This window comes from Nelusetta ayraudi, unplaced genomic scaffold (assembly GCF_046127955.1).
Source record: "Nelusetta ayraudi isolate G7.1 ecotype Tasmania unplaced genomic scaffold, CSIRO-AGI_Nayr_v1 ptg000094l, whole genome shotgun sequence".
NCBI lineage: Eukaryota > Metazoa > Chordata > Actinopteri > Tetraodontiformes > Monacanthidae > Nelusetta > Nelusetta ayraudi.
This window is the reverse complement of record NW_027466144.1, coordinates 332,888-343,191: the sequence shown is the minus strand read 5'-3', so window position 1 is coordinate 343,191 and position 10,304 is coordinate 332,888. Positions and strand designations below refer to the sequence as shown.

Below are 10,304 nucleotides of genomic sequence, written 5' to 3'. Positions count from 1 at the left end.
GTCCTCAGTGATCTGGCGGTTTGCCTTATGGGAAGAGCGCAGGCCCTGGTGAAGGGTTTTAAATGTGGGGGGTGACTCGTGGGACGTACAGTCGCATCTGAGCACGCTGCCATTGGATGTAAGCACTAAAGTCACAGCTGGGACGGCAGGCATTGGCCCCTGCACCTGTGACTGGCCAAGACGTGACAGGACAGCCTGCAGATGGTGGGTGGCGGAAGAGCCTCAGCCTCCTTAATAAAGAGATGTTTGTCAGGGTCTAATCCTGTAAAGAGAGGCGTTTCGGGAAGGATGATGAGGAATTTATTCAATGAAGTGTGTCAACAGTGATGGTGACTTGGAAGCTGAGAACCCCTGCATATTCAAAAGTGACCTCCTGACCCTGGAACAAGGAGGATCAAACACAGCTGTCACCAGGGAGCTCCCCCATAGCTGGCAACGAGGAGAAAGTGACTGATGGAGCAAGGTTTGCTTTCATGATAAAACCAAAACGGCGCATCTGTTACTCTCTGCACGGGACAACAAGCTGAGTTTCTTTGATATTTTCTTGTTATTGTCTGTGATAAGAAGGAAGGGAGGTGCTGTGCAGAGAAGGAGAGGAAGTCTGGCATGGTAGGTCCAAGATGGTGCTTTAAATTACCAGGATGAGGACCTGTACAGGCACGAAACCTGCTTTTATCTGTCTATTTACAGTGAAAATAACCTCTGGGTGTGATAAAAGTGGCACAGAGGTGCAGCAACTCTATCAAATTGATGCTTTGATGCACATTTTTCAGATACTCACATACAGAACATGTCCATATTTAGCATTTTCCTTTCAGCCTGCTAAAATAATGATCAGTGCTCTATTGAGCATTTACATGCATAAAAGTTTGCAACTGCGGGGAGTCTCTGCACTGCCACAAAGCACATGATTTGAAATGTGTTAATATTTGTTAGTTAATTGACCATTGGACCTGCCAAAACATAGTCAATCGTAGTCTCAGCCAATTGACATCATTTGCAGTGCTCATTTGACCTTTGTATTGGAGGACTTTAGTGCTGTTTATCAGCAGGATTATAAAGAAGGCCGACGATTATTTCATCATGTTTACAACTGCTTGTTGACCAATCTGTCTCTCAGGCTGAAAGTAGGTTGAGTTAAACATTCTATTATTTGTTTCCTCAGGAGAGTCGAGTTTCAGGAAGTCAGAGCAGCTGAAGCTGATTAATCACGAGTGCTTTTCAGCACCCAAAGTAAGACTTCAGGTACAGCTTGTCTCTTTGGGTTTGGTCTTTTACTTCTTTACTTACCATTTTTAAAAATGTGATTGCTTTGAAAATATTGATTTACCATTTAAAAAACAATTTGTTTTGTTCTTCCATTCTTGTCGAAATGTATGCCTGATTTTTTTTCTGCTTTTATCTTACAGCCATGAGGCTTCTCTGTTTGCTACTTCTGGCCTGCGTGGCTAGTTGCAGTACTAATGGGCCACGGGAACATGCCCGTCTCGGTGCCTCAATGTTTGCGGACCTCACGGCTCAAGAGATGAAAGCCGTGCGGGCCTATCTGCATGCCATCCAAGATCTTGGACTAAGTGACGCCACGAGCAAGACCATGAAGAAGAACAGCATCCTGCTGGTAGAACTTCATCTGCCTCAGAAGCAAAGAGCCCTGAAAGTTCTGGATCATGGGCACACCAAACCTCCTCGGCAAGCCCGTGTCATCGTCCAGTTTGGAAACCAGGCGAGACCCAACATCACAGAGTACATTGTGTCCCCTCTGCCATTGCCAAATTCCCATCGGGTGAAAACGTTCAAGAGCGACAGACCCATCAACTTTGAATCAAGGCCAATCACTTTTGTAGAATATTACCATATTGATAAAATTCTCCAAAAAGTCTCAATGAAAATGCACAAGGTTTTGTTTGAGACCACTGGTGGTTTTTCCTACGGTAACTGCTCTGACCACTGCCTGACATTCTCAGATGTTGGACCCCGAGGGCTCGGGCCAACTGAGAGAAGGTCCTGGATCATCTTGCAGAAGTTTGTGGAGGGCTTCTTCCTTCACCCCATTGGGTTTGAGTTACTGCTCAATCACCATGACTTGGACCCGGAAAGGTGGACGATTGAGAAGGTCTGGTACAACAGCATGTACTTTGACAGTATTGAGGAGCTGGTGGAACAATATGAATCTGGAAGGGTGGAGAAAATGAAACTTTCTGAACATGATGACAATGACTTTTATTCCACCTATAAGCCCCGAGGTCACAGCAACACTCCCACTGATATCCATGGACCTAAGTTTGTGGAACCCCAGGGGCATCGATATCGCATCCACCAGAATTTTGTTGAATATGCAGGATGGTCTTTTGCGTACCGAGTTCGCTCCTCAGCTGGACTCCAGGTCTTTGACCTCCGCTTCAACGGAGAACGGATCGCTTACGAGATTGGTGTCCAAGAGGCTATCGCCTTCTATGCCGGAGACACTCCTGCTGCCATGCAGACCAAATATATTGATGCCGGCTGGGCGATGGGCACATCAAACTTTGAACTGGCTCCCGGAATCGACTGTCCAGAGATGGCCACCTTTGTTGACCTGTACCACTACTATGACACGGACAAGCCTGTGCAGTACAAGAAGGCCCTGTGTATTTTCGAGATGAACACCGGCACCCCTCTAAGGAGGCACTTTGACTCTGATTATGAAGGAGGGTTCCACTTCTACGCAGGTCTAGAAAACACTGTGCTGGTGTTGAGGACAGTAGCAACCGTTTACAACTATGATTACATTTGGGACTTCCTGTTCTATCAGAATGGGGTGGTGGAGGTCAAGGTCAGTGCTACAGGATACATCCATGCCACTTTCTTCACACCAAACGGGCTGAACTATGGAACCAAGGTGCAAAAACATGTGCTGGGAAACATCCACACACACTTGATCCATTACAAAGTCGATCTGGATGTCTCAGGTAAGTGTTTTTAATAGTTTTGGGAATGGACTAAAATAATAAAGTTATACAAATATTAGTAATTAGTAATTATAATGGATTGTTAACTATCATTGTAATGGGCTGCGCACTATCATGAAATATTGATAAAGGTTTTCCTGAAAATCCCATGCTCTTCTTACATTGCAGGTCAGCATAACAGCTTTGAGTCAGTGGATCTGAAGCTGGTCAACTTCACAAACCCCTGGAGTCCAAAGCATTTTGTCGTTCAGTCCAAACTCCAGAAGACAGAGCACAAGACCGAGCGATCTGCTGCTTTCCGCTTTGGGAAGAAATTCCCTCGCTATTTGCATTTTACCAACCCAAACAAGAAAAATAGATGGGGCCACCAGAAGAGTTACCGTATTCAATTTAACTCTCACGCCAACAGTGTCCTTCCAAGAGGCTGGCAAGAGGAGAATGGCATCAGCTGGGCTCGGTATGAAAAATTTGTTTTGTTTTATAATGTATTTATTTGTTATATTTGTTGCCACAAAAAGTTTACAGCCAAGAGATGTTAGCTCAGAGTCTTAAACAAGGATTAAGTGGTGTTGAGGGTAATCCCTGAGGTAGGGCGTGGGGTTCAGAATGTGATCAAAGTTCTTGAAGCATTAGGGTTTGTCAGGGTTTTTGCCAAAGTGTTATTGAGAGCATAAAAACCTTGTCTGCAGGTATCCTCTGGCTGTGACACGCCGCAAGGACAGTGAAGCCACCAGCAGCAGCATCTACACCCAGCATAACCCCTGGGAACCAGTGGTGAACTTCGAGGACTACATCCGCAACAATGAAGACATCGTCAACCAGGTGAAGTGCACTGGAAGATAGATTAAATACCAGACAAGATTTAAATCACATCATATGGTGTTGTACTGTGCTGTATGCATATTGTCAATGTATGTGTACATGAAATTTTAAACTGGCAATGTTTACGTTTTGAATATCATCTCAAGGTCCAAAAGTCATTCATGTGCAGTATCGCTCAGTGTAAAATGACTCTGTATCATGATTTTCAGAGATAGGATCCAGTCAGTCAAAACTGGATCGTTTTTAAACTCAAATCTACCTGCTATTTGTTTCATCAAGTTCGTCTGAGTGTTCTGATAATGTATTTTTTGCCCTCTGTGTAGGACCTGGTTGCCTGGGTGACAGTGGGCTTCCTGCATATTCCCCACTCTGAAGACATCCCCAACACGGCAACGCCTGGCAACGCCGTGGGCTTCTTCCTCAGGCCCTTCAACTTTTTTGACGAGGATCCCTCACTGGCGTCCAAAAGCACGGTCATCATTCGGCAGAACAAACGTGGCAATGTCAACATCCGGCGATGGACCCCTGAGGTGGTGGGACACTGCGTGACTGATGAGCCATTCTCCTTCAATGGCACATACGCAGGAGTCTAGAAATGTTTACTTTACAGATCATTTTTTTCATTTTTTTTTACATTCTGTCATAATTTAAATTCAAATTAAAAGCACAATAATGTTTTTTCTCCACATGAAACATTTTGTCTGACTTAAGAGAAGTCATTCCCATTTTTTTCTCACCAAAGATTTCAAAGATTAAAAAATATAAAAGTACATTAAAAAATTATATTATTTCAATAAATGATCACAAATTAAATAAACCTCTATGTGTTTTTGTTCTTTTCTCTATGCTTTTACAAAGCACATTAGTTTCCTCGCATCATTATCACCGCTCATGTGGGAAGATTTGCGTGTGCTGGGAGCTCCCATAATCCTAAATCTGCGTCTCCATGGCTGAGATTAAGTGGCAGCGAACATCCAGGATGCAGGATGCTCCTCATCCGTCTCGCCTGCGGCAAACTGTCAGCCTCCCCACCTCCTGCACTGTGGGAATGTCTTTACTGGAAGGACAACAGGCCTGGTAGAGCAAACAGCCTGATTCCCAATCCTTTCTCGCAAACACAACAGGATACCTCCTGGGTGGTGGTACCATTGCCCATGGATACCCGAACGTTACATACAACAAGACACTCTAGATAACAAGACATTTCTCCTCTTATGATGATGTCTTGTTGACATGTTATTGAGTGACAAAGAGTTTGCAAAGTCCCGTAATAATGAAAAGAAACCAACTCCATAGTTTTCTGAATACATTTGTTCTAAACGTTCTGCTTTTTTCCCGTTTCCTCTTTAAGATGAGCATTTATCTTAAAAAGAAAAAAAAAACACATCAGCAGAGCAGAGGGAGGTGTCTTGTCAACAAACTGGGTTCCTGAGAAGAGTAAATAAAGAGTGTTTTTCAGAAGTGGAAACAGAAGTCGTTGATTGGGACTTTCATAGCATCGAACCCATTTTATGTGTGTGCCTGTGTTTTACAATTTGCCGGCAAAAGGAGTCATATGAAAGCTATGCATGCATTATCATGTGTTTGAAGAGGTGGGCAAAAAAAAAAACACTGCAAATTGGGTAATAGGCATTCCGGTGGCCATTGCCATGGCAATGATGGGACTGACGTCAAGTTACAGGGAAGCTGTAAAAGTAACACCAAAGGTTCTTTCCCAGGCAGCATGTTCTGTTTTTCCGTGTGCATTATCCTCCAAACAACGTTAAACTTATTGTCGCCACAATGTTTTACATTAAGGAACACACACAGTGTGAAAACATTTTTTTTTTTCAAGTTAGAAAATCCACTCATGTGATGAAAATCCTCAGCAATTATTCAGATAGACTGCAGCAGTTGAAGGCGATTTGTCACCCTCTGGTGTTGTCCTGATACAGTGGCAAGTTATAAACAGCTGAGGGTTCTTAATACATCACTTATTCTCCCTTTTCTCGTCATCCTTTTTTTAGTTGTTGCATAATGTTTCTTTGCTTGTGTGACATTTTCACACTTTCATTTCAACAAAGACTTTGAAACGGACTGAAAGACTCAGATCATTTCGTTTTAGAGCAGACAATTTCATTCCATTTAAAGGGCAGGTTGCTTCATAATCTACTCTTTCAAAAGAAATAATAATACATTAATTAATAGCACATCAGTTAAGAGAAAGTAAATGATGTAAATGACCATATGAGAGATGGATGTGTAGTATGGTGTGGGTGTTTCCTCCAATGCACTGTCTGCACTTCTCCAGTCCTGCCATGACTGCTAATGCTTCTCAGTACCAATGGGATTCTGTTTTATGAGGGGCAAGGGATACAAAAGTACCTAACAGCCAATATCAATAATAAAAAGGAGAAGCACAGAAATCGTAAACAAGGCCAAATGTCACAAACATACTAAAATTCAGAAATTATTGCATGTGTATGTGTAGCAGTTTTCAAAAGAAGCCAATTTAATTGATTTCATTTGTTAAACTGGATGAGAGCATTGTGAAGATCATCTTGCAGCAGATCTGAGGTTAAAAACGTCTCTAAATAAATAAATGAAAATAGTCTCATGACTGTGATCTTTTTCACCCCCAAACTGACGAAAAGCTCCTGGTGTTGTGTTACCAAACAAGAATTTAGCCCGAAAAGGTCTGTTGACCAATCATGCTCCCTGGCTGAAAGTAGGAGGTCAAATGTAACAGCAGTTAACAAATCTTTGTTGTCATAGAGGAGTTTGCATTAGAGTCGATAATCATCTACAGTGACTAGTGGCGCTTTCAAGTGTTTGACGCAGAAGAACAGCTCCAGGTATAGTAGTCTTTTTTACGCTTTGAACATCACCATAGTGAGAAAATTGTTGTTCACTAGATTAGTTATATGTGTGTGTGTGGAATCTAGTACGTTCAATACTTCATCCAGATATCCAATAGCAATAAAGCAATACAGCACAAAATATGATTTGCTGGCAGTAAAAATGTTTTAAAATTAACATCTGGCCAGCTGGGCCCAAACACCGAGATTCAGTGACAAAAACAAGATATGCTTGTTTTGCTTTGAAAGGCAGGAGAGGGGTCAAAATTTCTTCGTGACTGAAAAAGGATTATCCAAGCCTGGGAAGTCTGCTGAAGCTTAATTGCAAGCAGATACTTATTAAAAGTATCTGTTTGTGGTTTCCATGAGACATGGGAATTTGATTTGAAGGATAAATGGAGGAATTGACCATAATAATGGTGTTTTTAGAAATCATTTACAGACAACATTTGTGATGGAAATTATTTCCTATTCTGTTTGCAGCCATGAGGCTTCTCTGTTTGCTGCTTCTGGCCTGCGTGGCTAGTTGCAGTACTAATGGGCCACGGGAACATGCCCGTCTCGGTGCCTCAATGTTTGCGGACCTCACGGCTCAAGAGATGAAAGCCGTGCGGGCCTATCTGCACGCCATCCAAGATCTGGGGCTCAGTGACACCAGGAACAAGACCATGAAGAAGAACAGCATCCTGCTGGTAGAACTTCATCTGCCTCAGAAGCAAAGAGCCCTGAAAGTTCTGGATCATGGACACACCAAACCTCCTCGGCAAGCCCGTGTCATCGTCCAGTTTGGAAACCAGGCGAGACCCAATATCACAGAGTACATCGTGTCCCCTCTGCCATTGCCAAATTCCCATCGGGTGAAAACGTTCAAGAGCGACAGACCCATCAACTTTGAATCAAGGCCAATCACTTTTGTAGAATATTACTTTTTTGAAAGAAGACTGAAAGAACTTTTATCTAAAGCTCACAAGGTTTTGTTTGAGACCACTGGTGGTTTTTCCTTCACTAACTGTTCTGATCGCTGCCTGGCAACCATTAATGTGTCCCCCTGTGGGCTCGGGCCAACTGAGAGGAGGAGCTGGATAATGCTGATGAAGTCTGTGGAGGGCTTCTTCCTTCACCCCATCGGGTTTGAGTTACTGCTCAATCACCATGACTTGGACCCGGAAAGGTGGACGATTGAGAAGGTCTGGTACAACAGCATGTACTTTGACAGTATTGAGGAGCTGGTGGAACAATATGAATCTGGAAGGGTGGAGAAAATGAAACTTTCTGAACACGATGACAATGACTTTTATTCCACCTATAAGCCCCGAGGTCACAGCAACACTCCCACTGATATCCATGGACCTAAGTTTGTGGAACCCCAGGGGCATCGATATCGCATCCACCAGAATTTTGTTGAATATGCAGGATGGTCTTTTGCGTACCGAGTTCGCTCCTCAGCTGGACTCCAGGTGTTTGATCTCCGCTTCAACGGAGAACGGATCGCCTACGAGATTGGTCTCCAAGAGGCTATCGCCTTCTATGCCGGAGACACTCCTGCTGCCATGCAGACCAAATATTTGGATGCCGGCTGGGCGATGGGCACAACAAACTTTGAACTGGCTCCCGGAATCGACTGTCCAGAGATGGCCACCTTTGTTGACCTGTACCACTACTATGACACGGACAAGCCTGTGCAGTACAAGAAGGCCCTGTGTATTTTCGAGATGAACACCGGCATCCCTCTAAGGAGGCACTTTGACTCAAACTTTCAAGGGGGAATAAAGTTCTATGCAGGTCTGGAGAACACTGTGCTGGTGTTGAGGACAGTTGCAACTGTTGACAACTACGATTACATTTGGGACTTCCTGTTCTATCAGAATGGGGTGGTGGAGGTCAAGGTCAGCACCACAGGATACATCCAGACATCTTTCTTCACACCAAACGGGCTGAACTATGGAACCAAGGTGCAAAAACATGTGCTGGGAAACATCCACACACACTTGATCCATTACAAAGTGGACCTGGATGTCTCAGGTAAGTCTTATTATAGGTTTTGGAATAGAAATAATTTCCAAAACTGTACGCTGGACCTTGAGAGACACAGTACATTAGATTTAAAACGCTTCTGAATGGCAGGATTTAGCTCATTTATCCAGGACCAAAATTGTTCAACAGGGAACAAACTTGTGGCTATTTGAAAAGTGTGTCACTCCATGCTGCTTTTCTGATGCAGGTATAGAAAACAGCTTCGAATCAGTGGATGTGAAGCTGGTCAACTTCACGAACCCCTGGAGTCCGAAGGATCTCGTTGTCCAGTCCAAACTCCAGAAGACAGAGCACAAGACCGAGCGATCTGCTGCTTTCCGCTTTGGGAAGAAATTCCCTCGCTATTTGCATTTTACCAACCCAAACAAGAAAAATAGATGGGGCCACCAGAAGAGTTACCGCATTCAATATAATTCACATGCCAACAGTATCCTTCCAAGAGGCTGGCAAGAGGAGAATGGCATCAGCTGGGCTCGGTATGAACTCTGCTCCAAAAAACATTTGTAGAAAATGATACGAACATTGCAACAAAAGGGAAAAAAGTGAACCAAAGCTGAACATTTGGTCATGTAGGCAACTGACATAAAGTTAGGGATGTATAGGTTCACACCTGAATGCAGGATGCGTGAATTCGACAGGTCCATCTTTTCATGCAAGTTACTTTTTCATAATGATATAGTTATCAGTCATTTGTATGTGAAGGTAAAGATTAGGTCCACTCATCAAATAGACTTGAAATTCTGTAAAACAGGGAATTAAGTATTAAGTATCAGCACATGTTGACACATTTAGACACTGTTAGATGCTCATCATTATTGTTTACCAGTCTTAAAAACTCTCTTGCAGCTATCCCCTGGCTGTGACTCGTCACAAGGATGGCGAAGCCACCAGCAGCAGCATCTACTCCCAGAATAACCCTTGGGAGCCAGTAGTGAGCTTTGAGGACTACATCCGCAACGATGAGGACATTGTCAACCAGGTGAAGTCTTTTGGAACAGCGAGTATTGTATTGTATTGCACCAAATCATGTTGAAGTAAAACAGCTGTCTGCCTTTAATCTATATTTACTTTGCATGTTATGTGTTTTGCTCTGTTTTCCTCTGTTCTTTCTCCTGTGTGCAGGACCTGGTTGCCTGGGTGACAGTGGGCCTTCTACACATACCCCACTCTGAGGACATCCCCAACACAGCAACACCCGGCACTGCCATGGGCTTCTTCCTCAGGCCCTTCAACTTTTATGACGAGGATCCCTCACTGGCGTCCCAAAGCACGGTCATCGCTCGGCCGGACAAGCGTGGCAATATCAACATCCAGCGATGGACCCCTGAGGTGGTGGGACACTGCGTGACAGACGAGCCATTCTCCTACAACGGCACATACGCAGGAGTCTAAAACGTGTTAGAAATGTTATTTTTTTCTGCAAAAATATAATCATTCTGCTGCATATCATAATATAATCATTCTGTCATTGCTCAAGTTAATTGCACTAACGGGTCCAAGAGGGGGAAGTAGACATGTGTATCTCTTGCATGCAGCCTTCTGTCAAAGTCTGTTAAACTACAGCTTAAAATGCATTAAAGGAACAATATAATGTCAACTCCTCAAAGAGTTGCATTGTGACCGTACTTCATCTTTTTGCTTGAATAAACCATTCAGCACTGAC

The 10,304-nt window shown here is 43.5% G+C and overlaps 2 protein-coding genes across 3 annotated transcripts; both read left to right on the top strand.

Moving 5' to 3' along the window:
* The first annotated feature begins 1,146 nt into the window (after window positions 1-1,146).
* LOC142902407 (diamine oxidase [copper-containing]-like) lies at window positions 1,147-4,449 on the top strand. 2 transcript variants are annotated; one of them, XM_076047430.1, is made up of 5 exons: window positions 1,147-1,233; window positions 1,410-2,948; window positions 3,117-3,405; window positions 3,638-3,770; window positions 4,094-4,449. In XM_076047430.1, the coding sequence occupies exons 2-5, from the start codon at window positions 1,412-1,414 to the stop codon at window positions 4,361-4,363; spliced, it is 2,229 nt and encodes a 742-aa protein (XP_075903545.1). In that variant the 5' UTR covers window positions 1,147-1,233; window positions 1,410-1,411; the 3' UTR covers window positions 4,364-4,449. The 2 variants fall into 2 exon arrangements, with proteins under 2 accessions (XP_075903545.1, XP_075903544.1); XM_076047429.1 differs by having other exon boundaries at window positions 1,147-1,245.
* A 2,018-nt stretch (window positions 4,450-6,467) lies between these two features.
* Window positions 6,468-10,304, top strand: LOC142902408 (diamine oxidase [copper-containing]-like). The gene is made up of 5 exons (XM_076047431.1): window positions 6,468-6,604; window positions 7,091-8,629; window positions 8,829-9,117; window positions 9,488-9,620; window positions 9,764-10,304. Exons 2-5 carry the CDS (start codon window positions 7,093-7,095, stop codon window positions 10,031-10,033), a joined length of 2,229 nt encoding a protein of 742 aa, XP_075903546.1. The 5' UTR covers window positions 6,468-6,604; window positions 7,091-7,092; the 3' UTR covers window positions 10,034-10,304.

Excerpts from the sequence above, each read along its gene's own strand:
- LOC142902407 (XM_076047430.1), top strand. The coding sequence starts at position 1,412 with ATGAGGCTTCTCTGTTTGCTACTTCTGGCCTGCGTGGCTAGTTGCAGT. Across the intron at positions 3,406-3,637 it reads AATGGCATCAGCTGGGCTCG|GTATCCTCTGGCTGTGACAC; the intron begins GTATGAAAAATT and ends CCTTGTCTGCAG. Across the intron at positions 3,771-4,093 it reads ATGAAGACATCGTCAACCAG|GACCTGGTTGCCTGGGTGAC; the intron begins GTGAAGTGCACT and ends CCCTCTGTGTAG.
- LOC142902408 (XM_076047431.1), top strand. The coding sequence starts at position 7,093 with ATGAGGCTTCTCTGTTTGCTGCTTCTGGCCTGCGTGGCTAGTTGCAGT. Across the intron at positions 8,630-8,828 it reads AGTGGACCTGGATGTCTCAG|GTATAGAAAACAGCTTCGAA; the intron begins GTAAGTCTTATT and ends TTTCTGATGCAG. Across the intron at positions 9,621-9,763 it reads ATGAGGACATTGTCAACCAG|GACCTGGTTGCCTGGGTGAC; the intron begins GTGAAGTCTTTT and ends TCCTGTGTGCAG.